This window comes from Dunckerocampus dactyliophorus, chromosome 1 (assembly GCF_027744805.1).
Source record: "Dunckerocampus dactyliophorus isolate RoL2022-P2 chromosome 1, RoL_Ddac_1.1, whole genome shotgun sequence".
NCBI classification, from domain to species: domain Eukaryota; kingdom Metazoa; phylum Chordata; class Actinopteri; order Syngnathiformes; family Syngnathidae; genus Dunckerocampus; species Dunckerocampus dactyliophorus.
In genome coordinates this window covers 40461115-40488194 of record NC_072819.1, presented here as the reverse complement: position 1 = coordinate 40488194, position 27080 = coordinate 40461115, and the positions used below count along the sequence as shown (strand labels likewise).

The following is a 27080-nucleotide window of genomic DNA, read 5'->3' as shown; positions in this document are numbered from 1 at the left end:
CAACTCCACACCTATGTTTTTGTTATGATGATATTGAGACACAGGAGGGAAAACTACTCTTTGAAATGCAAAATAATAACGAAAAAAAGCAATCACAATTTTCCACTGCAACATGCAAAATAAAAGGTACTGTTTTAAGTAGCTAATGATTCATACACCATGGATGACAATAAAAGCTTGACTTACACAAGTACAACACAAAACTGAAAATATTGGTTACCTAAAAGACCTTCGTTTTTCATAACAATAAGCTATTAGGTGTCGGTGATGTGCGGTCAGGGGAAGCAGGTTCATGCTAAAGACTGGAAGGGACACACACCAGTCAGATTAGATAGGACAGCTCTAGCCTGAATCTATGTATCCTGTAAAGCAGTGGTGCCCAACCCCCAGGCCGCGGCCCAATACCGGGCCGTGGGTCATTTGGTACCGGGCCGCACAGAAAGAAAAAATAACTTCCATTATTTCTTTTTTGATGTTTTATTTTGAAAAGTGTCTGGATTCTCTCTGTTACATCCGTCTCACTTGACACATGTCCATTGTACGTGTGCTAACTTTCTCTCGCTGCACAGATAGACTACTACTGTATTTTTACCATTTTTCTTTCACCTCATATTTGCTGTCAAATGCTGATACTGTGTGGGAATGCATAAAGGTAAGTTTTGATGACTTATTGAGCGCTAATGTGCACATTTGTCTCACGTTAATTCATGCTAGCGCACTGCCTTTACCACACACGTCAAACAGTGATGAAATAATCTCTGGAAAAACTTGGCTGGAACTTGAACTGGTGGATGGTGGGTCTGCATTCATTTTGTGCTTTTAATTTGATGTTATTCATGTCTTAGTTTTACACAATACATAATAAGATAAATTAGATCGCTATAATATACGACACCCCCGCCCCTCCCAGTCCGTGGGAGATTTGTGGGAACACAAGTCGGTCCGTGGTTCAAAAAAGGTTGGGGACCACTGCTGTAAAGGAGACAGGTCCACACAGGAATAGTTGGCTCTTTAGTGTTGTCAAATGACTATCGTTAATGGAAGCCAGTGGCTTAATTGTGCCAGCAGAGGTTCCTGTACTTTGTGCACCTCTCTTTCTGTTGTTCTGGTCCCTTTTAGCTGTACTTTTTGTTGGGTGTTTCCTGTTTGTCGCTGCCTGATCTTCAGTTCCATTTCATTTATGTGAAGTGTAAGCAAAGAGGTTGTGTGTCAGCACCACAATCGCTCCCAGGTTCGTGGTCATCTCCATTCATCACATCAAAAAAAACAACGCAGAGCCACGGAAGCCCATCAGCCACGCCGTCGAGCAAACGGGCTACGTGAAGATACAATGGAGAGGGGAGGGGCCACTGGCCGCCAACGATGATTGTTTGGGTGGTATCACCTTTGTTAGTATCCCATTCAGATAGAATGATGGTCATGGACCCATCTGAAACCAAGGTGCAGGGACTTAATATACAGACAAAAGGTGTTTTTTGTAACGAACAACCTGTATTAACATTTAAAAAAAAAACCTCTGAAGAAGTCAGTGCCTCACCAGCCATGAACTTCATGGCCTGTCACTGTTGTACTTGTGTGTTCAAATCACTTTTTTAAATTACATAGATTTTTGTTAGGGGCAAGTAAGATGACAGTTCATGGCTGTCAATCAAAGCTGTCACATACTGAACATGCCTGCACGCACGCGCATGTGCACAAAAGCAGTCTCATAGAAGCGACCGACAGTTTGGAGTCATCCTGTTAAGAGACTATACATTCAATGATAGCTAACGCTAGCAGCTAAACTGAGCTACGCCACTATTATTAGTCGGCAACAAACATAACTCGTGTGTGTGCGTGTATTACATCAGCGTAACTTGTACTCAAAGCAGGAAGACTGCGGGATATGACGCTTGTAGAACGTTCGATTATTGGCGCCCTCCAGGCAGCTTGTATTGTACACGGTATTTCTCACTTTCTGTACCTCCACAGTCTCCCAAATGCAAATGTGGCAAATAATTTGGTGTACAAACTACACATCCTCTTAGCTAAAAAAGGGGGGAGCTCACGGAGGTTCCAACTGTGTAGTAAGAGCTTGCATTAAGCCGTGCATGCTGTAAACGTCAACTGTTTATGTAGCCATATAATGCACCATCAATGGCAATAAAAGCTTAACTTAAAAAAAAATAAAACACACAAGTACACATTAGGTTTAATCTAAAAAATAAACACATTTATCAAATGTGAAAATGAAAGTTGTGATTCAGAGGGCTAATTGTGATTGTGACTTACAAAATAATTTTCTGCCATTGCAAAAACAAGGAAGTATTGGGTGTGTACTGGGTGTGTTCAGATCTTGTCATTTTTAATTACATATTGAGCAACAATTTACATGTCTGTGCTTCATTGTTTGTATGTTTGTATTGACCTTTTGTATGAATTACTGTATCAATGTGGTGTGGCATGGAGGCGATCAGCCTGTAGCATTGCTCAGGTGGAATGGCAGCCCAGGTTGCTTTGATAAGGGCCTTCAGGTCTTTGTATTTGTTGGGTATGGTGTCTGTCATCTTCCTCTTGACAATACCCCATAGATATTCTATGGGGCTCATGTCAGGCGAATTGGCTTGCCAATCAAGAACAGCAACACCACGGCCACTGAACCAGCCTTTGGTACTTTTGCCAAAGTGGGCAGGGGACAAGTCCTGCTGGAAACTGAAATCAGCATCTCTATAAAGCTTGTCAGGAAAAGGAAGCATGAAGCCCTCGAAAATGTCCTGGTAGATGGCTGCGCTGATTGTGGACTTCAGAAAACACAGTGAACCAACACCAGCAGATGACATGCCAGCCCAAATCATCACTAAAAGTAGGAACTTCACACTTCCAACAATGTGGATTCTGTGCCTCCCCACTCTTCTCCTCAGACTCTGGGACCTTGATTTCCAGCTGACATGCAAAATGTACTTTCATCTGAAAAGAGGAACACTCCCATTTCCCTGGGAAACTCTGGTATTTTGCCCTTTTTCCCCCCAACGTCCTCCTGTTTATCATGTTTATCTCCGTATATTAACTTTCATCAAAAAAAGTGCTCTCCAGGACTACGCTGCAGGTGATAATGGTGATAATCCACACTTGAGCAACAGCAGCCTGTGTGGGATGGGAAAATTTCCCTTGTTTTCAAATGTGTCAACAGGTATGGTCTTGGAACCACTGACCAACAGTCCAGGGTTGCCAACTATAAAAGTGCACGTACAAAAATATTCAGACTTCTCAAAAGTGGTGCGTCAATGCAGCGTCCATATTGACAGACCCTGGATTGCATTGTTACGGTGGCCGCTGTCTTTCTGAATCACGGCAGGTGAGAAGATGACAAGGATGAAAAAGCGGAATTTCATGGAAATGGAGGTGGAAATACTGGGAAAATTATCATATGTGGAGGACACAGCAGTGGTATGAAAAAAAATGTCTACTGGCTGGCTAAAAAGTGAAAAAAATAGTTGTCGATATCAAAGCACACATTTTCATTTTTAGCAAGCATGTTTTTAAGATTTCTATCTAATTGAAAGTAATGGCCAATAAGCCAATCTAGTTTATGAAGGACTGCGTACCAAGAGGGCTCGGCTTGCACAGCCTCATCTCAGGTTTCTCTCATGTACAGTAAACCCTTGTTTATTGTAGTTAATTGGTTCCAGGCCTGACCATGATAAGTGAATTTCCGCGAAGTAGAATTCCTTCTGTATAAATGGAATATTTTCATAGTTAGAGCACAGAAAACCTGTTTACAACCTTCTAAATATACAGGTTTTACCATTACTAGAGCCCTCTAGACATGAAATAACAAGAGGTGTCTTAGAATAGCCGATTATTCGACGATTCAATTCAGAGGAGTCCGATTGGACTATCATGTAAATGTCATGATCAAGATTGTACCATTCTGACGACATGGGGGTGCCATGTGCTGCTAAACACACATTTTTAAACTGTGCAATTATGGTTGTGTATTATTTTAACTGTTCCAGATGTTCTTTGGTCACTGGTTAAATCTTTAACTAGGGATAACTAGGGACGTAAAAAACGACTATCTGTTACGGATAATGCATTTTTGCCGAACACGAGCATGAAATGAGTACATCTCCTCATTCTCCGTAATCGTGATGAAAGAAAATCCTCATTATGTATCCACTCTTCACACTCTGTGATTGGCCAGTCACAAACGGCGACCGCAGCTCCCGAGACGCACTGTGTAGGCACATAGGACATGAGGTGCCTCATTCACTAAACTCAACTCAATTGGCGTAGCATGACCGCTTTTTTCCTTGAAATGTATTTTTGTCTTATTCCATGAAGTCATCATAAAGCCTACAATATAAGAATTTTGTTCATTTTCATTTGGCAGTACAGAGTCAGCGATAACAGTAACGCACATTGACTGGCCACAACATTAGGTACACCTGCACAGCTTCATCAAACATTCTGCCTGTATGGCTATCATACTCTCATACTACACATTATATTCATAAGCGTGGGAAAATATTACACCCCTCTCAATACGTTGCAGTATGCACGTTGCAATCTTAAACTTGTTTTGCAACGTACGCGGTGCATTTCACAAGACAGCTGTATGCGGCTCGTGCGTCAGTCACTGCCGGGTTTTTTTTTTTGTCTGCTTGCTTATAATTTGGCTGGTGATAGAAAGTTGGAAAACTTTGCTTGTAATACTGAACGCGGTGCTTTTGAGAAAAATACAGTGAACGAGGCTGACAGATTGTTTCTTTCTTTGCCATCAGTGGATGTTTGCATGAATCACCAACTTCAAACAGATCATTAAAAAAATAAATAATATTACAGATCACTTACACGCATAGCTGAATAATAAACGAGAAATATAGCAACTTCTGATCAATCCATGTCAATTTCAGACTTAAAATAATGTACCAGTTTAAGCCCCACCCATTTCTGGTTAAACCATGCCTGTTCCAGTTTGTGCCCCGCCCACTCTGAGTACAGCTACAGATACAGATAATTTAGTTGGGTGAACAGATACAGATAGTGGTGTACTCACTCACCCCTAGTGTTTGGGGATATTTAGAAGTTTTAGTGATTCGTTTCTTTTATAATAGTCAATTGTGTTATATCACATTATACCTCCATCCATTCGTCCATCTTCTTCCGCTTATCCAAGGTTGGGTCGCAAGAGCCGCAGGCTAAGCAGCCCTGGCCAACACTGAGTCCAACACTCACTGGAAACGAGTCCGACTTATTGCCAGCTATGCGTACAAAGCTCAGACATTGATCATACAGGGAGAAAATAGTCTAGATATAGAATTAGTGGTCCGGTACTAATACTTCATACTCGACACTTCCCACAGGATTCCTCAAGGAACATGTTCGAATGCCTTCTCTAAGTCGACAAAACACATGTGAACTGGTTGGGCAAAGTCCTATGCACCCTCAAGGACGCTGTCAAGTGTGTACAGTTGGTCTTCAGTTCCACAACCAGGAAGACAACCACTCTGCTCCTCCTGAATCCAAGATTCAACTATCCAGGGGATCCTCTTCTCCAGAACCCCTGAATAGACCTTACCAGGAAGGCTGAGGAGTGTTATCCCACGATAGTTGGAAGGCATCCTCTGTTCCCCCGTCTTAAAAAGGCCGTAAGAAACTCTGGGCGGATGTTACCCACCCCCGGGGCCCTGTCACCAAGGAGCTTCTTGACCACCTTGACAACCTCAGCCTAAGAGATAGGCGAAACCACCATGGAGTCCGCAGGCACTGCTTCATTGGAAGACGTGTCGGTGGGATTGAGGAGGTCTTCGAAGTATTCCTTATACCGGTCCACAACATCTCAAGTCGAGGTCAGCAGCAAACCATCCCCACCATACACAGTGTTGACAGTGTACTGCTTCCCCATCCTGAGACAGCAGATATTGGTCCAGAATCTCTACAAAGCTGTCCGGAAGTTGCCATCTGTGTTGCAAACCGCTAGGCCTGCCTGTACCTGTCAGCTGCCTCTGGAGTCCCATCGGCCAAAAAGGTCCGATAGGACTCCTTCTTCAGCTTGACGGCATCCCTTACTGCTGATGTCCAACGGGTACCGACCACCTTTACAGCCACAGCTCCAATAAGCCGCCTTGACGACGTAGGCATGCAACAAGGCCCACTTGGACTCAATGGGCCTCATTCACGAACATCTTCTTAAAAGTCTTCTTAAGAAGTGTACTTAAGAAGGCGTGGTTTGGAAACTGCGCCACATTCACGACACGTTCTTAAGTAGGGATAATCGTTGGTACCGGTGTTCTTAGGTTGATGAATGTCAGCTGCGATGCCCGTGCATGTAAGGCCTAATTTGCATAGGTCACCGCCTATTATTTCCTATAGAAGGTAAAAAATGTGCCGTGCGCAACAGGCAGCTGGAGGCGGAGATGGCAACACGCAAGGGCAAGACTGAGGAGCAGCTGGACAACAAACAGAAGAAAAACTTCAATTCTACTGAAATAGAGGTGCTTTTACAAGGAGTGACCGAACACAAGACCACCTTATTTTCACGTGTATCCACCGGTCATCAGGCCATCACAAACGAGTCGGCATGGAGCACCATTGCAGGAAACATAAATGCCGTTTCCACGGACGTGCGCAATAGGCACACCACGTTTCATTGCGATGTTATTCTGATGATCCTGTACACCTGCAAGAACAGAGAGGGAAGCTGAAGCCTGAAGCGGGACATCAAATATTCATCGCTTTCAGCAAATAAATCTACATGGTCCCTTTACATTCTCTCTCTGCGCAGCGCACGTCCAGCCAGGTACTTTTTTTTTGATGAATTGGGATTTGAATATATATTTATCGATGGAGTATATTTTAGTTGTTTTGATGATAAATAATTGTTGGGATATTTTATTTGCACTACATTTTTTGGGATCAGGTTGCAAAATCCATCATGAGGTGCAAGCTTTGCTTGTGCGTAAGAGTCCTCCTGAGCGTTCGTAGAATTTGTTCTTAGATCTAAAAACTGTGAGTTAAGAACACGTTTCGTGAATGCCAAAAATCTTCGTAAGAAGGCTTTAAGAACACATTTGTGCGTAAGAACGTTTCGTGAATGAGGCCCAATGTCCCCTGCCTCCCTTGGAACACGGTCAAAGCTCTCCCTGAGGTGGGAGTTGAAACTCCTTCAGACCCTCACAATACGTTTGGACCTGCCAGGTCTGACCGGTGTGATCCTCACTCACCATCGGAATCAACTCACCACATATCGGTTGACAGCTCCTCCCCCTCTCTTCACCAGAGTGTCCAAAACAAATGGCCACAAGTCCAATGACACGACCACAAAATTGATCATCTATCGATCTATCTATCTATCTATATTTCTATACATAGCAGAATCAATGTTGATGCAGTTCAACATTATTTCAATGTTGATCATATCATCATATCAGTTGAATCATATATGTTCACTGATGAAAAGTCTCATGGAATAAACAAATAAACCCTATGATAATGATAATCACAGTGACTATGCGTGACAATTGGAATAATGACAATAATGGCAACTATGTGTGCAGAAAATATCAAAAACTGACAGGATAAGAGTACAACCAAGGCTGAACGGAAGCTAAATACACAACACAGAAAGTAGGACACAAGGGTGGGTACCTACCGCAAGAAGCTCAAGAAGGTTACCAAGACCATGTGAAATGGAAGCAAAATAAGGATCACGCAGTCACTGACACTAGCAGAGTCAAAACACAACCAGGCAAATAAGCACAAAAAAAAGCAACAAAATAAGGACAAAGTCTACAACTGGGACACAGTCTTAATATGTACTTAATATGTATTTTAAAACTGTTGATAACATACCTGTACGTTTTATAATCACATGAATTGTACATGTGATGGGCACACAGCAACCCCAAGCTGAAGACTGTGCTGACTGTTGGTGGATGGAACTTTGGAAGTGCGCAGTGAGTCTCAAAGGAGCTAAATAAATAATGATGGCAATACTCAAGCACTGGGATGACTGCTAAAACAAAACACTGCTCCACGTAAAGACAGATTTACCATCATGGTCTCCACACGGGTCAACAGCCAGACGTCCATCCAGTCTTGGCTTGAAGTACTCCGGAGCTTGAGGAAGCTCAGCTGAGAACAAAATGAAGTTCAAGGTGATTTGTCAGGCCAGCTGGAAGAAGATCAAACGAATATGCTTTGTCAAATTACCAAAAATGATTCTGTAATTGTCTATAATTACTGGAATTATTGGTTGCCTTTGAGGAGGAAGCTGCACGGACCAGTCAGCCGCGCCTGCTGCTCATGGCCGCAGTGACTGCTTGCAAGGGAAACATTGACAATGGTTATGAGATTGCAAAAGTGTCTATTGTGTCTACAGCACCATACAACTTGTATTGTAACAAATAAGACACCGGAGGAAATGTTCATAACGTACACAAGTACATAACTGTTGGAAGCGGCTCTTTTACAGGGCAAAGGCTCCTCCCGGGTTCTTTTATTCTAAGCAGCTGTCAAATGAATCTGGGAAGCTCAAGGACGTTTTACAATTCAATACAAAAAAAAGAGTAGATACAGAAAGGGCAATGACGAGTTGGAACTGAGTGAAGGCAGGAGCATTCTCTCTCGAGTTGTGTTTTCCCCCTCTCTTTATGTTGTTCTATCAGTTATAATGTTAAGCCTGGCCTCCCCCGGTCGGCCTTGTAGCTGCTGACTCGCATATGTTATGAAATGGTGTCAACTGCTGACATTTACATGATATGGAAGTCTGACTGGTGTGTATGCAAAGATAAAAAGAACATTGTGTTATGTTCCGGGGAGAATAACATGCAGATGTCTCTGTACTGTACATGATATTCTTGCCAGTGGGAAATGTTCCATCCTAACATAACCATGTGCAGTGCTTCCTGGCGTAACAGTGTGCTGTGCTTACAGTAATAATACCTAAAAGAACATGTGTCTAGTCTGTATTACTATACATAAAGTAGTCCCCATGCTGTATAGCTGTTGGTTCTACAGTTGTTCAGGGAAGACTCATTAATAACGGCACAGGGACACAGTTTATAGCAAGGATTAGGTTTGAAAACACTCTGTGTTCTAATGTTGATGATCTGTTGAGCTCTTATACATCAAGGGTTGTAGATGTTTTGGATACCATTGCTTCTGTCAAGGTTATGGAGAAAAGAAGAGTCTGTCACGGCACAGAAAATTGAGTGCCAGAGAGCCGAACAGAAATGGCGCAAGTCAAAGCTCCAGGTTCATTATGAGGTTCACAAAGAAAAGCTACTGTATGTGTTTTCAACCAAACCTTTCAACCAACTCTAGTAACAACTCTCATGTACTGTTTGCTAAAGTGAACAAATTAACAAACAGAAGAGTGACAGAAGAGTGACAGACGAGAGTCGCCGAACACAACACTAGTCGTTTTTAACAAAAACAAAGTCGCTGGGGATCGGTAGTCTCTGGATCAGTTCAGAACAACAGAATAAAAAACTTGGAAAATGCTCCGGTGGAGGTTTATACTTTAAAATCGCTGATTTTCTCATTTCACTGTCAATCCAAAAGGGATTCCGCCTCAGACAGATCATCCAATCATCATGCAGAAGCCGAGCATCCGGGCCAGCCCACTGCCCCGTAGACCCCCCAGAGAAGCTGAGTGTCCGAGGGGCAGGACAACACCCAGCATTTATCAAATGGCCGTCCAGTTTCGCACAGTGGAACAGCCCACTCTACGCCTCCCCATCAAAGCCAGTAGATGCTCAGCGGCCGACTGTGCTGTGGCGCTTCAGGGATGAATGAGAAGGTACCTGTGATAAGTAGCTGATTCTGAACAAAAGATGAACGTATTCTAGAGCATATTTAGTCAATGAAGTGTACATATAGCAGTACATATTTCACCGCTTTTTTGGGGGGGACATTTTAGGGGAAGCTGAGCTTCCCTTGCAGTCTTAGAGCAATCACCACTGATTTCAATGGAGCATGGGAACTGTTCACTGGTCACAACAGCCCCCCTACCGCTGAAGGGGACAACAATGGTGAGTACACTATACTGTACAGTGTCTGTGTAGGCTCTCAGTCGTACAGGAGTTGTCCATCGAGGAAAAGGCTTCTTGAGACGTCATCTGTACTTCTGTGAAGAAGGTGTCGGACGTTTCGCTCCTCATCCGAAGAGCTTCGTCAGCGAACTAATAAGTGGTTAGTTTAAGGAACCAATAGGCGGAGGGTGTTGGCACACAAATTCCGCCCACTCTTACTGTATTTAAGGCCTAGGCTACCAGCACTTATTAGTTCGCTGACGAAGCTCTTCGGATGAGGAGCGAAACGTCCGACACCTTCTTCACAGAAGTACAGATGACGTCTCAAGAAGCCTTTTCCTCGATATACTGTACAGTATACCCAAGTACTTACAGTTTGGTGCCCAATACATGTTTCTCTTTTTCCTCTTAAAGGACTTTAAAATGAAATACTGTCAATACCAAGGGAGCTCTTCTGGTGAAGCTCAATGTTGGTTTTTCACATTTTGTATAGTTTAGCAGCTAATAGCGCTGGAGCGTCTGCCAACGGACTGGCCTCAGCTGGAACCTACACCCATGAAGCTGGGTTTTGATCCTACTATGAGGTCTGTCAACACACAAGTATATTTTAGCACTTCATGCGTAATTGAGTCAATTGAGACACATTAGAAATGTCTTACGGACAAATCCCATGACTATTTTTTTTTTTACCCCTGTCCTGTCCAGCCTTTAAAGCAGATAGAATTGTACATCTAAATGCCGTCAAGTGCTCAACAGATTTACTCTGCCAGGGAGAAGTGTGATATACAATTCCCCTGTTATACAGAATTTATTTGACTTTGATGCTTGTTATTAAGCAAATTTGGAGCGACCGGACCGGAGCAGGAGGGGACAGAGAAGAAGAGAAAAGAAAAGGGGGGGGGGGGTGCGCGGGGATGAGAGGGGAACAAAAAAAAGAGAGACAAGAGACAAGGACAACAGCAGCAACAACAACAATTGTGACTATTTTTCAACCCATCTTTAACCTCAGCCACCTATTTTGTTCAGGGTCACACGGACGTCATATGGTGGTTTTGGGACTATTTTTGACAGAACTATCCCCAACAAAAAAAAACAGAAAAGACTGTGGAAAACATCTTGGCGTCACCCTGAACACAGATTTTATAATCTACTGAGGGAGCTATACGTGAGTTCTTCTCAATTTAAGCTAATATTTATGTTTACGCCTGCTAAACATGATGTTGTTAATGTTATAAAATCTAAGATAATTGGGCGTTTGCCATCCTTGGTCTGAATGGGGGAAAATCAACTAAAAACTGAATTATACAGATCCTCACTGTCATTAAAGTCCTTTTAGACCCTTCCTTGAAGTTTCATAATGAAGGAGTGTTCTATTGTATGTTAGCCAGAGTCAATCAATCAACACACCCGCCATCATGCCAATAACACACCCACAAGGTTATGCAAAAGACACACACCCCATAGGTAAAAATGCAGTTAAGTAACACATAGTTTATCTTGGCTGCCAACTCTTCTGGATTCTGCAGAAGACTTCTGGAACTTGCCCCTGCCTTTCGACCTCCCAAATGGCATTAAAAATCTCCCGAATTGTGACGTTTTTGTGTGGATATAAAATACTCATTTGTAGTGCTGTCTTTGACTAAGGATTTCTACAGTCAAATCTGATTAGTTAGGTCTGGTTAGTTGTCCATAGGCGACTAATATAGACTTTTTTTTTATTTTTATGGTCGCTGTTGGCACACATCAGAAAACAACAGGAACAACATAGCTTGAAAAGCAACTTGCCAAAACTCTCAGTTAGCAACCTAATTTCGTGCCTTAAAATTCGCTGTCAGGACATAAATTGAAGTTGGTGTAACAGCCTTACCCGTTTTAAATGATCTTTAATGATGGTCACTGATGTCATGTGATATGTAAGAGGCTGCTGGCACAAGTTGCACTTCACTTTCTGGAGTCATCTTTAACCTTTTCAAAATACTTCCACACTTTGGATGATTTCTTCGTAGCCATTATGAGAACAAATTAGGCTGTTTTTGTGTCAAAATAGGCTATTCAAAACAAAACCAAAGACATTCTTCATAAAAATGTATGCTCAGCAGTAGGGTTGGTCATCGATGGGAACCGGGACAAACATTTTAATATTACAATTTTTTAAGATTTGGATTCCTACGTTCGATGATCGACCAGCTTGCAGACCGGAAAAAATGGCCGCGTAGCACCAACAAAGAAGAAGACGACAAACACTAATGAAGAAGAAGCTGCAGGAAGTGTTTGTGTTCATCCATTTCAGTCACGGACAGTGTGCAACGGCGCACAAACATTTGGCTGAAATTCTGCAAAAAAAAAATGAACGGTCAGCACAGTTCGACATTTGCAACGCCATCGTATCATGCAAAGGAGGGTGCACCGCTAACATGACTAAACTCCTCCGGATTCACGGTGTACGTTTTGTGAGGTCTGATTTTTTTTGAGAAGGCATTTTTGTGATGCAAATGTATGAATCTTTTGAATACCTATTGTTTTGAGAAGCCAAACTCTTTACTTATGTCCCCAGGAACTAAGCGGAATTCCGTTCTTATCACAGAAATCTGACCAGAACTGGACTTAGGAGACCAAAAGGGGGGTAAGTCGCTGTTATTGGACTACAATGCTGATGGGGATGTCATACAAATTCATGTCAAAAATCCAAACTATCCCTTTAACGCAACCTTTAGCCAGGAAGTTGACCCGACCCCGCGAAGTGTACTTGTACTTGTTTAATATTCCACACGCAGGTTAGTAGGAACTCAGTAACAAGGTTAAGTTCAGCTTTGTCTATTGTGCATCATAAGACACTCTGCAACACATAAACAACAGGATATGTGTAATTGTTTTTTCATGAGGTTTTCAAAAATAAAAATAATTTGTGAACGTGTGATATAAATAACAAAACAACAAAATATGGAGTGCCTGGTTTAAGAGGAAATGTTTAAATGTCAGCAACTCAAAAACACTTTAAATTGAACAGTAGTAGTCGTAAACATTTTTAGAAGACGCAAGCATGTCCTTATTTTGTGCCAGGAACACCAACCTGTCAACGGCATCAGGCTTAGCAACTGTCTAACTTCCTTGTACATTTGTGGTAGAGCTTGTTGTGCTAATTAATTGTGACTGCGAAGCTCGCTTATTCCTTGCTAACAAATTTTTCCACTGCAAACGCTCTGGTGTCGCCATCACCATCTTCAATTTCTGCTGAGGTTCAGTCCCCGCGTCAACCTGCTCCATCGTCAGTTGCTGTCCAGGCTCAGTGAAACAACCATTCACACTCACATTCATACCTACGGACAATTTAGAGTTGCCAATTAACCAAAAGTGCATGTTTTTGGACATGTGGGAGGAAATCAGAGTACCATGCACAGGCGGGGAGAACATGCAAACTCCACACAGAGATGCTCAACAGAGATTCAAACCCAGATCTTCTAGATCTCCTGGCCGTGTGGCCAACATGCTACTCACTTGACCACTGTGTTACCTTGTTTGTTCTTAAACCTGATTAACAGATGCATCGAATGAAGCAGATTCTGTAGGAAAATATGTTTCTTGCTGGAAATTACATAACGATTACGTTAGTTGAACACTTTGAATGGGGACACATTTTACTCAACACACTATGGCTGTAGCAATACACTAATCTCACGCACGATACCTGGGAGGCTCCAATCGATGGGCCACCGATCAGTATCGGACGATTTCCGTGAAAAAGCATGTGATCAGCGAATGCCAATTAATGCCTTTCAACACCGATCACAAAAGCCGATCACCTCCGGCTTTGTCGCTCGTCGCTGTTGGGAAAAGAAGTCACCAAGACGGTTTAGTGACAAAATGGCCAAGTTGGCAACACTGGGCTGCACATGAGATGGGAAGGAGGGGGAAGCCATTCACAGATGGAGAATACATGAAAGAATCGTTCATAAAAATATCAGCATCGATTCTCCCACTTAAAAAATAAACTAGAAATGATTGAGAAAATGAAAGAATGCCTCTCTTTGCAAAGGCAGTCAGGGACAGGACAAATAAAATGGTCATTGATGACAATTCAGCACAGGCATAAACACTATTGAGCATTTTTATTTTAAAGTTGGCTATGTTTTGTTTTAATTTTAAACAAATATGTGAACCACCCAAAAAGGCTTACAGAGTTTAGTGTTTGAATGATTTCAGAGTAGGCCTACACATGCTCGCTGCACTTCTGTTTGTTGAATTTTGTTGTTGTAACAGGTAACTTTTTTTTTTTAATTACAATTTTTAGAAGTTTATAAGCTATGTGATGTTTTGCGGCTCCAGACAATTTTTGACTGGAAGAGGAGGAAAAAACGGCTCTTTTGATGTTAAAGGTTACCGACCCCTCATCTAGACTTTATTCCATACTTATGTTTTTACTGCACAGCCTTTAGTCCGATGAAGAAAATACCTGTGTGACTGCAAAGCTAATGTTTTTTTCTTTTGGTCTGGACCAGAACTACAACTACCAAACCACAAGTGTGAATGGTCCATGCCGCTTGCTTTACCATGTGACATTCATATGTGGTCATTAAAGTATCGGTAAAACAACATTTTAAACGGTGTCCTAAGACTTTTGCACTGTACCTCGATCACAGTACCTTGAAGGATGCCACAGAATTTATGTTCACTTTGTTGTTTCTTGACTCTCCCATGTAGAGGTGTCTGCGCTCCTTACCACACTGCAATGCAAAAACATCCATCTTTGAATAAATATTGCAAAAAAGCCCCCACAAAAAGCAAAATACATACACAGAGTTGACCCATACATGCTTGCGTAGCTCAGGTTTCGTAGATCACGTTGAGATGGCAGCGTTTTGCGCATGACATTAATTCAAGCCTCTGTTCCAGGTAATTATTATGACAAAAACGCTGAGCTCCTGAACAAAATGATACATCCAGCCAACTGCCACACCCTGTCAACCAGTATAAATATATGAAGGACCAGTGGTCACCATCCAGTCAGCACAGAGGCAATTGAAGATTTCTCTTTGTTGGTAAGTAAAATGACAATATGCTTTTATTTATTTAGTATTAAGCATTGAGATATTTTGTTCTCTATAAACCTCCTTTTGCCTGCGATGTGACTGAAAACACATCATAGATGTGCTGGCTCAGGCTCTTTTAGATTATTGAGACTATATAAACATTTCTGTATGGACTGCAGTGAGCAAATTGTATACCCTTTCTTCAGTAAAATTCAAGGGGAAACTAACCCGGCATTAGAAGGTGAACTCTAAAGTGCGACGTTTGCAGAAAATGTGCAGCTGACATTGATCTTTTAAAAGGTGTATTTTTTTGACTGCTCAGTACAGTACTGTAAGAAAACTATGCACTTATGTTTTTGCATGTTTTGAATTGTTCCAGATGGTCTTTGGTCACTGATTCAATCTTTACCAACCCACTATCCCCACAAAAGTAAGGAAAACACATGATCATTTTTGGTTTTACATGCTCTTTGCTAACATGTCAAAACTAGAGTCAGAGGTCATGATATGAGACCATTTGATACCCGACACTCACATATGAACTCTTACTATTTATTATTTTTGTCTTTACAGCAACAACATGCACAAGCTAATTCTTCTTGCAGGTAAGGTGCAGAAATGATTTAGTTAAATGTTAATACCAAATAGGTTTGCACCAAATGAAAACATTTCTGATTGAGTGTGTCATTTGAAGGTCTCTGTGCGATCATCACTGGGATGAGTAAGTTTATGTCTTTAAGTAACTAGCAGACACAGTGAACAAGTCTTTCAACGCTGAATGTACTGTAGTTCTCTCTCTCAAATTGCACTGATTCTACAAACTTTGTACATTCAAGTTTGTAGAATCAGTGCAAAAATACCATACCCATACTCTATTATTTATTACCATTTGTACACATGCAAATATTGAGTAACTTTTGCCTTTTTTTTTTCTTCTTGATGCTGCTTGTGCATTTTGTTCTTTGTTGCTTTAGTTTTTGCCCATCTTGCCTTTATTTTTTTTTTATTTAAATCTGTACACATTGAGATGGCAAAGTTTTGCGAATGATATACTGTATATGTTGTGTTGATAAAGTATCTATCTAGTGTTGCTCTATATACTGTATCTACTCGTTAACTATTTTAACTCTTGGTTTCCTTGGTTACAGGCGCTACCAAAAGACTGGTGTGTCACTATGACAGCGCGTCAGTCCAAAACCGAGGGCCAGGACATTTCAAAATTTCAGACATCGATCCCACTCTGTGTAGTCATCTGGTCTATAGCTTTGTCGCCATTGACAACTTTGGGAAGCTTGGTATTATTCCTGGGGACATACCACAATTCTACGCTTTCAATGCTCTAAAGAACAGGTCAGAGCTTGCACATGCACATTTTTGCTAAGCATTTTGTTGTTGTTTGCTGGACGTATGTTCAATAGTAACTACTAAACATGTGTGTGCCATCAGTAATCCACAGCTTAAAACCCTTCTGGAGGTCAATCTGATGCTTAACTTCCCTGCGTAAGTTTAAGATAATAAAATATATTTTATTAACTCATATATTTTTGCACAAAATACAAAACATAACATACAATATGATGCTTATACTAACCTGCGGCATTACCCAGGATTATTAAGAATAAAAACACCCTACACAGCTCATCTTGTTCGTACCTCCGTTTGTAAAGAGAACTTGTTTTTTTCCTCACAATTATCAGACTCCACACCATGATAAGCACACCAAATGGCAGAAGCAGCTTTATTGGTTCAGCAATCGATGCGGTGCAAGAATATGGGTTTGATGGGTTGAACGTCTTCTGGATGAATAGAATGAACTATCCAACACTTAACCCGCAACTGTTCTCAGAGCTTATTATGGTATGTTTTACCTTAAAAATACATCTTACTGTACATGTTTATCCAAGACTTCAAAGTGCATTTTTTATTGTATAGGAACTGAGAGCGGCCTTCGAGGGTCTACTACTCACTGCTAGCATCTCTGCTGTGGAATCAGTCATTGATGGCAGTTATGATGTCCACACAATTGCCAAGTAAACACAAATGTCATTTCCAAATGATTTGTACAATTTGCTGCTTGCATTCTTTGATCAGCAAGAATTTCTCTGTTTTAACAGTAACGTAGACTTCTTGAATGTGATGACGGCAGGCATTGACATCAACTTTATGTCTCAGCCCAGCGACACGGGGTTTGAGCGAACGGTCAGTAACAACCAGCTCCTGCTACCTTTGTCTTCTATTTCCTTGTTACTAAAAGTGTTGCCCATATTTCAGATATCGGCAGCTGCATACTTGGCCAGCAATGGAGCACCACAGAATAAGCTTAACTTGGGTATTGCGGCATATGGACGAGCCTTTGCTGAGACACTTGGGTTGAGTGAACCAGACAAAACTAAGCCACTGCAAGGTTACCTTACTGATAGACCAGGTCTCTGGACCTATTATGAGGTAGGAGACAAGATCAGCGCTAGCTTCCAAAATGATGATTGGGAATGCATTGTGTCAAAAGTGTCTCTTCCTTACAGGTTTGCCATCACCTGTCTGAGAGTACAAGCCAGATTGCCAATGCTTTTGTTGGCTATGACAGCTTGCCAACCATAGTTGCAAAGGTATAGGCCACCTCAGCCAAACACAAAAAACTGAAACAATGATACAACTGAGGCTGCCAACCGTCCCAAGAAAAACAGTCCTATATTTAGAAACAAAGATACACGCTCTGTACTGAACTGAAAAGAGACACACTTTGTCCCGTTTTCGTCATTTCTGGTCTTATCATTATAATAATTGCGTCTCGTCCCCAAAACACTAGTTGTGCGTCTAAGTTATTTAATTAATATAAATAGTGTGTTAAGTAGGACATAGGTCTATTTAAACAAATATTTACTTAATATTTACAAAAAAATGAATAATAAAATAAAATAAATATTCATTAAAAAAAACGACATTCCCATGTATCCCATGTAAACATGCATCTAATTAAATTCAGGTCAAATAGTCTTTAAAAAAATCATATTACACAAATAAAAAAGTGCCATCTAGGTGTCTCTTATTTACTTTTTATGGACTTGGCAACCTAGCTGCAACATTGTGTTATCCCAAAGAAGTGATCATTGGGGGCTACCTGGTTGAAAAGTGCATTGGAGGGAAAAAAACATCCTTTTTCTTATACTTTCTACTCATGCTACTTAAGTCTTGGTTCGAACAGCCTTTAATTTAATATTAAATACCCACCTCGTTATCTACTACAGTATGCCAATTAGTCAGCTACTTCTGTCATCTGTGACATCATTCACTAACATCTTCAGGGCCTAATATGTTTGTTTAGATTCTTTTGTTACTTATTCAAGAGTTAACATTTTTCTCTACGGGCCATACAGGCTGACTTTATCAACAACCACGCTGGAGGAGCCTTTGTCATGTCCATCAACCTGGATGACTTCAGTGGGAACTACTGTGGTCTAGGCAATTATCCTGTCATCCAAACCCTGCATGATGAGTTGACTACACTACCTGCATCTAGATGACGGACTGCACCAGCATCTTGATGATTCATTATTCACTAACTTACTCCAAAGATCAACGGTTTCATGATTAAACAATAGGGTCTTACTTCAGTGTTATAAAGAAGAAATACAACATTTTGGTGGCTGATGGGAAAATTAATTAATAAATGTAATGTATCTCCGACAGTTGAAATGTTACCTCACTGTGGGACAATTGTTTTTTGGTAGATTCAAATATACTGAAGTTAATTGTGGTGTAATCAGTAGATGATTATATACTGTATATAACGATGCAGGTGTTGCAGATTATTCACATTGATGATTATTGTGACTACGTGTTCATGAAGACCACCAGAGCAGTGATACACATCAGACTTCATTCATCCGGTGATTGTGGGTAACCCAAAAAAAACAATAAAATGTGTCAATAATTGACGGTGAAAATCATCAAAGCTTGTCAGACTCCTGCTGCCTTGCAAAAACTTCTCTGCAATGAGAGAATCCTGTCTTTGGATGACCCCTTGTGGTGAACGTTATACCTACATACTGTATTGTAAAACATGGTTTCAAACACAGGTGGGGTGCTCAGGTTTAGTTGTTGGGATTTTAAATTTTGTTGGGATTTTAAGTTTTGTGGTTACGTACACAGCCCCATAAATAATTAATGACTTCATTTTGTTCCATAAACACGGGACTGACTTGTTTCATTAACACCCAGAAGACAAATACGCTTGCAGCGGTGCCGACTTACAGTGAGGCGAGGCATCTAGCATGCTAGATGGATCCTGTTGTGTCTCATTCACAGAAACACGGAATGACGTCACTTATTAATGAACTTTTTGCATGTTATTATGGCTACCAAGCATAAAGCAAGCTCTTCTGGTGGAAGTGTGCTGAGAAAAAGAAAAGCCATCCTCATGGAAGTGTACCGGTAGGCCAAGCGGTTTGTGGCCCTGGCGGTTGCAGAGGCAAAAACCCGGACGTGGGAGGAGTTTGGGGAAGCCATGGAGAACGATTTCCACATGGCTTTGAAGAGATTCTGGACCACCATCCGCCGTCTCAGAAGGGGGAAGCAGTACACTGTCAACTCCATGTATGGTGGAAATGGCGTGCCCCTCAACTTGAGAGGGGATCTCCAATATCTGGGGCTGAGGATACCGAGGTGGTCATAAAGATGAAGATCCTCGGTGGCAGGGCCCCGGTGGTGGATGAGATCCGTCTGGAGTTCCTTAAGGTCCTGGATGCCCCTTTTTAAGACAGAAGACCGGAGGGTGTATTCCACCTATTGTGGGATCACACTCCTCAGCCTTCGTAGTAAGGTGTATTCAGGGGTTCTGGAGCGGAGGATCCGCCGGATAGTTGAATCTCAGATTCGGGAGGAGCAGTGTGGTTTTTCACCCTGGTCGTGGAACTGTGGACCAACTCTAGACTCTCGGCGGGATCCTTGAGGGTGCATGGGAGTTTGCCAAACCAGTCCACATATGTTTTGGGGACTTGGAGAAGGCATTTGGCTGTGTTCCTTGGGGAATCCTGTGGGGAGTACTCTGGGAGTACGGGGTATCAGACCACCTAATTCAGGGCAGTGTCAGAGCTTGGTCCGCCTTGCCAGCAATAAGTCGTACTCATTTCCAGCGGGTTGGTATCCGCCAAAGCTGCCCTTTGTCTCTGATTCTGTTCATCGCTTTTATGGACAGAGTTTCAAGGCGCAGCCAGGGCGTTGAAGGGATCCGGTTTGATGGCTGCAGCATACTGGAAAAAGTGTCATAAAAAAAAAAGTGGCAGAAAAAATAAAATAAACGAAACAAAATAAAACATAGATTCAGTGGCAGCGGACCGAGGCAAAAAAACCCCAAAACGGTATGATATCAAGGCACACATTTCCATTTTTAGTGAGCATGTTTCTACATTTTTCGTAATTGATACCACATTTTAGATGAATATAAGCTTATCCTTATGTAAGCATCTTCTTCCGCTGTGGTACTCATACGGTACGTAAAAATGGCCGCCATGCTCTGTCGTGGAAGAAGAGTGGCTTTACTGCGAGTGCCTTCATCGGATACAGTACACATGAATGCACAGGCGACAGTGCGCAGGGATACGGCGGGAGACAAAACACTCAGCGTTATGAGGGTTTTGTGAGGTCTAATTGGTTTGAGAAGGCATTTTTGTGATACAAATGTATTACTCCTGTGAATGCATATTGTTTTGAGGAGCCGAACTCTTTACTTGAATGGCCCCAGTAACTAAGCGGAACTACGTTCCTCGCCACGGATTTCCAACCAGAACTAGACTCATGGGACCCATTGGGGGGGGTAAGTCATTGTTGCTGTAGTACAATGCTGATGGGGATGTCACACACCTTCATGTCAAAAAATCCGAACTACCCCTTTAATGACATTAACACCATCAAACTATTAGGTATATTGTAATTATTGTATGAGGAACTAATGTATGTTATTTCAAAGCACGGCAAAAGAAAACCCCATTATTTGGAGACGGAAAGTTTTAAATCTTTATTGGCTTCCATTGCATGTTTATTTTTAACATATGATTTCAATTAAAATGCACGTCACCTTTTTGCCATGTCTCCAAAAAGTGTGTACGCCAGCTAAAAAGGGTGCGTACCAGTGCACGCATTCATACGCCAGGTTGTATTTTTATAGGTAAAATACTTGGCGTGGAAAACGCCGTATGCAACTTTTCGGCCCTGTTTTGTGCGTACAAGAGTTTTATACAGTAGATGAGGCCTCAGGTCTCTGGGCCTATTATGATGTAAGAGACAAGTTTAGCTCCAGTTTCTATTATAAAATTGCATTGGCAAAAAAAAAAAAAAAAAAGACTTTCTATTCACGCTACTTCAAATCTGGGTTTTGACAGCCTTTAATTTAATATAAAATTGCTACCTACCTATCGATTACAGCGTACCATTTACTCAGCTACTTCTGTCATACTGTTTGTGACAACATTCACAAACATTTTCAGGGCCTAATATGTTTACATGAATTTGTCAGTCATTCAACAGGTATCATTTTACTCTATGGGCGTATATCCAAAAGAACAGCTTTGGGGGATCCTTTGTCATGTCGATCGACCTGGATGACTTGAAAGGGATGCACTACGGTCAGAGCAATTATCCTGTCATCCAAAAGCTGCATGAGGAATTGAATATATGAATCCAGTACCTGCATTTGGATCACTGACTGCACCAGCATCATAATATGATGATTCATTATTCACTCATTTGCTACAAAGACGAATGGTTTCAAGATTACAAAAATAGGGTCTTACTTCATTGTTATAAAGAAGAAATGCATTTTGGTGTTATAAAACCAGCAATTTACGACAGTGGAATTGTTACCTCAACGTGGGACAAATAATTTTCTTTTTTGATTGATTCAAATAGTTTTTATTTGAGCTCTTGTTAATTGTTGTAATCATCCATACATTTTCTCTGCTGCTTGTCCTCACTAGGGTCGCGGGTATGCTGGAGCCTATCCCAGCAGGTCGCCAGTCAATTGCAGGGCACATATAGACAAACCACCATTCACACTCACATTCATACCTACCATACCGAAGCGAAGGAGAAAATGAAGCAAAGGAAAAAATAATCGAGCAATGAAGGAACACAATTCATGACATAGACCAAAACGTACGAATGAGCGATGTGATCGTGGCGGGGGCTTCAGATGGGGGCTCCAGGTCATATGCCAGAGCAGTCGCCAACCAGGAAGAACCAGACGAAATCCTAGGTGCTAGGTTTACTAGCACCTAAGGTTTATCATGCTAAACTTTAGCATGTTAATATTAGCATTGTTTACATGCTAACATTAGCATAGTTTTTTAGCCATTTTTAGCCATTTTCATTAGTTTTAACATTGGCAGACACTTCGCGCCATCATGCTTGGATGAGCATGTTAACCTCAGCATTGCTAACATGGTAACATTAAAATACTAGCATGTAGCTGTTTACATGAGAAGAAACCTATATAAACACTTAGGCCCTGTCCATACGAGAACGTTCTTGGGATTTTTTTTGTTGTCGAAAAAAAGTTGCGTCCAAACTGTGGCGCATTAGTATATAGTTGCATCTAGACGGAAACGCATCACTGAGTGAAAACGATGTAATACATAAGGCACACCTACGCGTGGCGCTGTGAACAGGCACACAGACAGAACCACGTGACACTCCAAACCGTAGAAGAAGAAAGAACACATGCGCATAAGTCCGTCATCGAGGCACATGAAGACTTACGAGAAGTAGAATTACTTCTGTGAGTCATTATGGAATATAACACAACAATATATCAGCACATTGGACTGCATTTCATTGATAGTTCTTGATTTATCAGGTGATTGTGGGTAACCCCCCCAAAAAAACAATAAAATGTGTCAATAACTGACTTCTTCTTCTTTAAAGATTGTCAGTCTCCTGCCATTACAATAACAACTTATCTGCAATGAGAGAAACTTGTGTTTGGATGACCCCTAGTGGTGAATGTTGTTATAGCTAACTATTGTAAGACATGACTACTGTACTAACACATGTATTTTAAGTGTCCATTCAAGCTACTGTGAATATTACACTGCAAATCCCCACTTATATTTGTAGTAAGGTGTTGCAAAACTTTACTTACGCACTTGTATCAAATAACACAATCATAAAATCTATGTTTAAATATCACATTCCAGCATTTCCTAAGTAGTTAGCACTCAGATTTTGCAGAGAAACATCAGTCACAGTGGTTTTAATGAAATAATATTGACTAAATTAAAATGTGATGACTTTGTTAAAGGACATAACTCTGCTTGCTACATTTTTAGAGTTCATGAAGAGAGGTGTGAGGCTCAGGAAGTTTCTGAATATCACAGTTTTGGATCAATCTAGAGTAGAACAGAATAAGCTCCTCGTAGTTCTTTGTGGATATCCTTTCATTAATGCCATGGAATCTAGGAAAATAAAAAAAATAAATAAAAACTTTTAGATGCCAGGTCTACTAATCGTAGAGTTTTACACTGGCAAATCTGAGCGGTACACCCCCAGTCTTAGGTCAACATCTTTGTTGCCTTTCGATTCAATATTAGACAATCTATTAGACAATCTTACCTCTTTGCATCGCCTGGTTTAAACCACAAAGGGATGAAGCGGTAAATATCAGTGGTGAGAGCTTTGAAGTGTCGACTGTCTGTGTTCCCGACGCATACACCTGCATATTCCACACATTTAAATACACAGTTAAGTAATGTTATGCTGAAAAATGTCTGTCCTTTGAATCTGGCATCTACCTGGAGCGACTACGACTGTCGGAAACATGTCCAACACAGTTTTTTTGATTATTTGGAAGCCATAAGACGTCTCATCAGATGAACTGACAGGTAAAGGATCAAAGCCCTCAATTAGCTCTATATTTACACGGTGGTCCCCAACTGTATACCGGATGAGATCCAGGACCTAAACAAAGCAAAGGAAATGTTATAGGACTGATCTGACATTAGACACTCACAAATAAAACATGAGTCCATCCCTCTTGTAATGACTGCGCTGAGTGGATTCGTAGATTCACATATGCTTCAGCAAGGGAAGGAATAACGTTTGTCTGCAATAACAAAACAATTAGACATTTTTGAACGTCATACTGAGTTGCATGTTAATTTCCAGCCACTGTACCTTAACACCAGCATTAAAGATTGTGATCGCTGTAGTTGTTCTTACAAGTGCATTAGAGTCTGGTTTTTGTTCAAGAAACCTGCATCACAAAACGTACTCGCTTACTGCATGAAAACATCAGGAACATAGTTCGGGATGTAATTACCTGCCAACAAGTGGAGAAAACAGCCATAAATTTGACAGTATGAACTTCATTGGGTACCTAAACTAAAAAGAAAATAAAAAACAATCAGGTTATAAATCAAAGAGTTTTTACCAACATGAAGTCCTACCTTGTGTGCCAAGTGTTCAAAAGTCGCACGTTCAGGTCCATGACCAAACAACCTGGGCATAGGGTTCTCCTCTAGTCTGAGCAAATGGAACAATAATGTTTAACAATGCCTTACATAAAGATGGGCAAAAATGCTTCATTCAAAGAAAAACCTTTTGATTGCCGCAGCCAAAATCCCGATGCTGCTCTCCCTGGGAGGCATTGATGCGTGACCAGGAGGAGCGGACACACTCAGCTTTACAGTGGCAGAGCCTTTTTCACTCACCCCGATTCTATACAAAACATGCACACACAAACATCTTATTTTTATGCAAAAAGAAGTAGAATTTGGCCAAATATTAACATGGCATTATTTGACGAGTAAATACAATACTGATGTTGTATTCTCACAAAGCAGCAGGTCCGTTGAGACCACTGATGACTCCATCTAGTACAGCTAAACCCTCATCCAGGACAAATGACAGTTGTACATCACGCTGCTGCAGCAGTCGGACAATGTTCATGGCCCCTTTGTACCCACTGATCTATATAAATGTAAATGTGAATGTGAATGTACATGTACATGTAAACGTAAACGTAAATGTAGGCAAGTTACCTCCTCATCATGGCCGAGGCCGATGTAAAACCCTCTGCGTGGTGCATAACCTTTAATCAGCAGGTATTCCAGGGCCTGAAGAATTCCCTAAAAGACATATGGAAATAATGTCTGAAAAGTGAAAGTGAAGACTGGCTGAGGACGGAAAGAAACTTACACCGATGAGGCAGTCCAGGGCCAAATCTTATATCGTAAAATTAATAGTGAGCCCACAATAAGGATTGTCTCACCATCAGAGAACCCTTGTCATCTATAGTCCCTCTACCATAGATGAAGCCATCTATCTCCTGGGCAGAGAAAGGTGGAGCCACCCAGCCATCCGACTCTGAGGCAGGCACCACATCGATATGAGCCAACATCAGGTAGGGCATCAGGTTGGGCTGCGATCCTGGGACCCAAAACAGGTGGCTGTAGTTGGCCACCAATTCATGGTGTACCAAGCTTGAAGAGAAAACCGTTGGGAAGGCTGACAAGAGGAAAGAAAGACTAGGGGTGAAATAACTTTATGTTATGCTATAGAGCGCACCACATCTCATTGCTAAAAATATTTGATACAGGCTGCAGTAACAAAAAAGACTGTACTGCATTGTACAGGTATTGTTGCCTCACATCTTTCAGTCACCGCATGCTTAAACACACATTCCACTTTAGGTACACAGTCCAATAAGATCCAATACATGGACTTAACCAAGAGAGGAGCTAATTGAACTATATGATTATTGTTTTTGTGAAAGCTATTTATTTTGGGGATGACAGTTAGCTACAGGAGAATATACAACATGTCAAACTGTGGTACAAGTACCACTGGTGGTACGCAGACTCTATCTAGTGGTACTCAGAAACACCATTGATTTGTTTGTTTTTTTTTAATTGAAAATACATTTTATTAGGATACATATACATATGAAGTACAAATGCAGATTTATGAAGCAAAAAATTAATTTAAATTTGCAAACATATGAATGCTTAACTCACATAACGACCTGCAGGTTTAAACCACGTAAGCTAAACCAAAGCTAAAACACGGTGGTACTGTATGTAGCGGTAGTACATGGCATCATGGTACTGTACTCGCAAAGACAAATATCTGAGGTGGTACTTGATGTGAGAATGTTTTTTTGAATTGTCTTGTAGTTTAAATGTCGCTTTTTTTCATGAACTTAAATTTAGAAACGCTCTGCATATGCGGTACTTTCAATAAATAAATACCTCCTGGTTATTAATGTTAAAACGACTTGTTTTCAGCGTTTCGGGCTACCTTTTACGTAACGTTAGGTCCACAAATGGCGGAACTGTAAATGATTATACTTAACTCCCACTTGTTGAGACCAGTCGTGTACATTATAAAAACGGTGGTGAATACACACAATAATAAAAGCCCTCAGTTTTGTAGCTGAAACAGCACTATAGGGCGAATTGCTACAGTTTTTTTAAAGGCTGTTTTGTGCAAGGGTGACTTGTGTGTCGGGTGCAACAATGGCGTTATGAAAGTAGCTTTACCTCTTTGCAGAAGCAAGTTGAAGCGAAGCAGTGCAGTAGTGTTAATCTCTGTGCTTGAGAAAGAAACAGTGGGGATGCGAATAGCCTCTGAATGAAGGAGAAGAGAAGTACCACGTAAACTATTTGCGTGCATCCCTACTAATAATAACGCGAACTTTTACTTACACAGCTAATACTTGAGTTGAATAAGCAAAAACAGCGTTTACCTTTAAAATGAGCAATAAGTTCCTCTCGCTTATGGTGGTCTATGTCAAGAGAGATATTACTCGCTTTTTCCCAGTGTGCGAGTTGAAGTCCTGCATTGACGTCCAGTGACAGAGTTCTGATTGATACTATTGTAATCAAAATTAGAACAACAGCGAAACCACTTCCTATTATAATCTTCGAAACCCTTATCATCTTAAATTTTGGTCCTAGGGTTGAATGTGGAACTCTGGCAGCTCGCATTCTCAGCACTAACCTGACACGCATGCGCAAAAAGAAGACAACGCTGACGTCACATGCGA

General features: G+C 41.2%; 2 protein-coding genes across 6 annotated transcripts; one reads left to right on the top strand and one right to left on the bottom strand.

Moving 5' to 3' along the window:
* The first annotated feature begins 510 nt into the window (after window positions 1-510).
* LOC129182286 (acidic mammalian chitinase-like) lies at window positions 511-18981 on the top strand. 3 transcript variants are annotated; one of them, XM_054778182.1, is made up of 16 exons: window positions 514-652; window positions 9547-10016; window positions 10510-10600; window positions 12571-12639; window positions 14907-15052; window positions 15423-15473; window positions 15617-15648; window positions 15738-15764; window positions 16192-16393; window positions 16490-16543; window positions 16741-16900; window positions 16976-17073; window positions 17158-17242; window positions 17315-17488; window positions 17566-17649; window positions 18418-18949. In XM_054778182.1, exons 7-16 carry the CDS (start codon window positions 15624-15626, stop codon window positions 18562-18564), a joined length of 1056 nt encoding a protein of 351 aa, XP_054634157.1. In that variant the 5' UTR covers window positions 514-652; window positions 9547-10016; window positions 10510-10600; window positions 12571-12639; window positions 14907-15052; window positions 15423-15473; window positions 15617-15623; the 3' UTR covers window positions 18565-18949. The 3 variants fall into 3 exon arrangements, with proteins under 3 accessions (XP_054634179.1, XP_054634157.1, XP_054634168.1); XM_054778204.1 differs by lacking the exon at window positions 15738-15764 and having other exon boundaries at window positions 511-652; window positions 18418-18951; XM_054778193.1 differs by lacking the exons at window positions 514-652; window positions 9547-10016 and adding an exon at window positions 11043-11181 and having other exon boundaries at window positions 10385-10600; window positions 18418-18981.
* Window positions 14330-27033, bottom strand: pm20d1.2 (peptidase M20 domain containing 1, tandem duplicate 2). 3 transcript variants are annotated; one of them, XM_054778144.1, is made up of 13 exons: window positions 26781-27033; window positions 26575-26661; window positions 25305-25540; window positions 25075-25161; window positions 24870-25003; window positions 24632-24751; window positions 24481-24556; window positions 24354-24415; window positions 24209-24287; window positions 24068-24137; window positions 23827-23994; window positions 23648-23747; window positions 14330-14737 (listed from the first exon to the last, which is right to left on the bottom strand). In XM_054778144.1, the coding sequence occupies exons 1-13, from the start codon at window positions 27019-27021 to the stop codon at window positions 14683-14685; spliced, it is 1515 nt and encodes a 504-aa protein (XP_054634119.1). In that variant the 5' UTR covers window positions 27022-27033; the 3' UTR covers window positions 14330-14682. The 3 variants fall into 3 exon arrangements, with proteins under 3 accessions (XP_054634119.1, XP_054634127.1, XP_054634110.1); XM_054778135.1 differs by lacking the exon at window positions 14330-14737 and adding an exon at window positions 21088-23490; XM_054778152.1 differs by lacking the exons at window positions 14330-14737; window positions 26575-26661 and adding an exon at window positions 21087-23490.
* Window positions 27034-27080: the final 47 nt, after the last annotated feature.

Bases quoted from the DNA above. Each gene is read 5' to 3' on its own strand.
- LOC129182286 (XM_054778193.1), top strand. From the start codon at position 15,624: ATGCACAAGCTAATTCTTCTTGCAG. The intron at 16,394-16,489 runs GTCAGAGCTTGC...GTGTGCCATCAG, and splicing joins TTCAATGCTCTAAAGAACAG to TAATCCACAGCTTAAAACCC. The intron at 17,243-17,314 runs GTCAGTAACAAC...CCCATATTTCAG, and splicing joins ACACGGGGTTTGAGCGAACG to ATATCGGCAGCTGCATACTT.
- pm20d1.2 (XM_054778135.1), bottom strand. From the start codon at position 27,021: ATGCGAGCTGCCAGAGTTCCACATTCAACCCTAGGACCAAAATTTAAG. The intron at 25,541-26,574 runs GTAAAGCTACTT...TCCTCTTGTCAG, and splicing joins CAACTTGCTTCTGCAAAGAG to CCTTCCCAACGGTTTTCTCT. The intron at 24,752-24,869 runs GTGAGAATACAA...TGTTTTGTATAG, and splicing joins CTCAACGGACCTGCTGCTTT to AATCGGGGTGAGTGAAAAAG.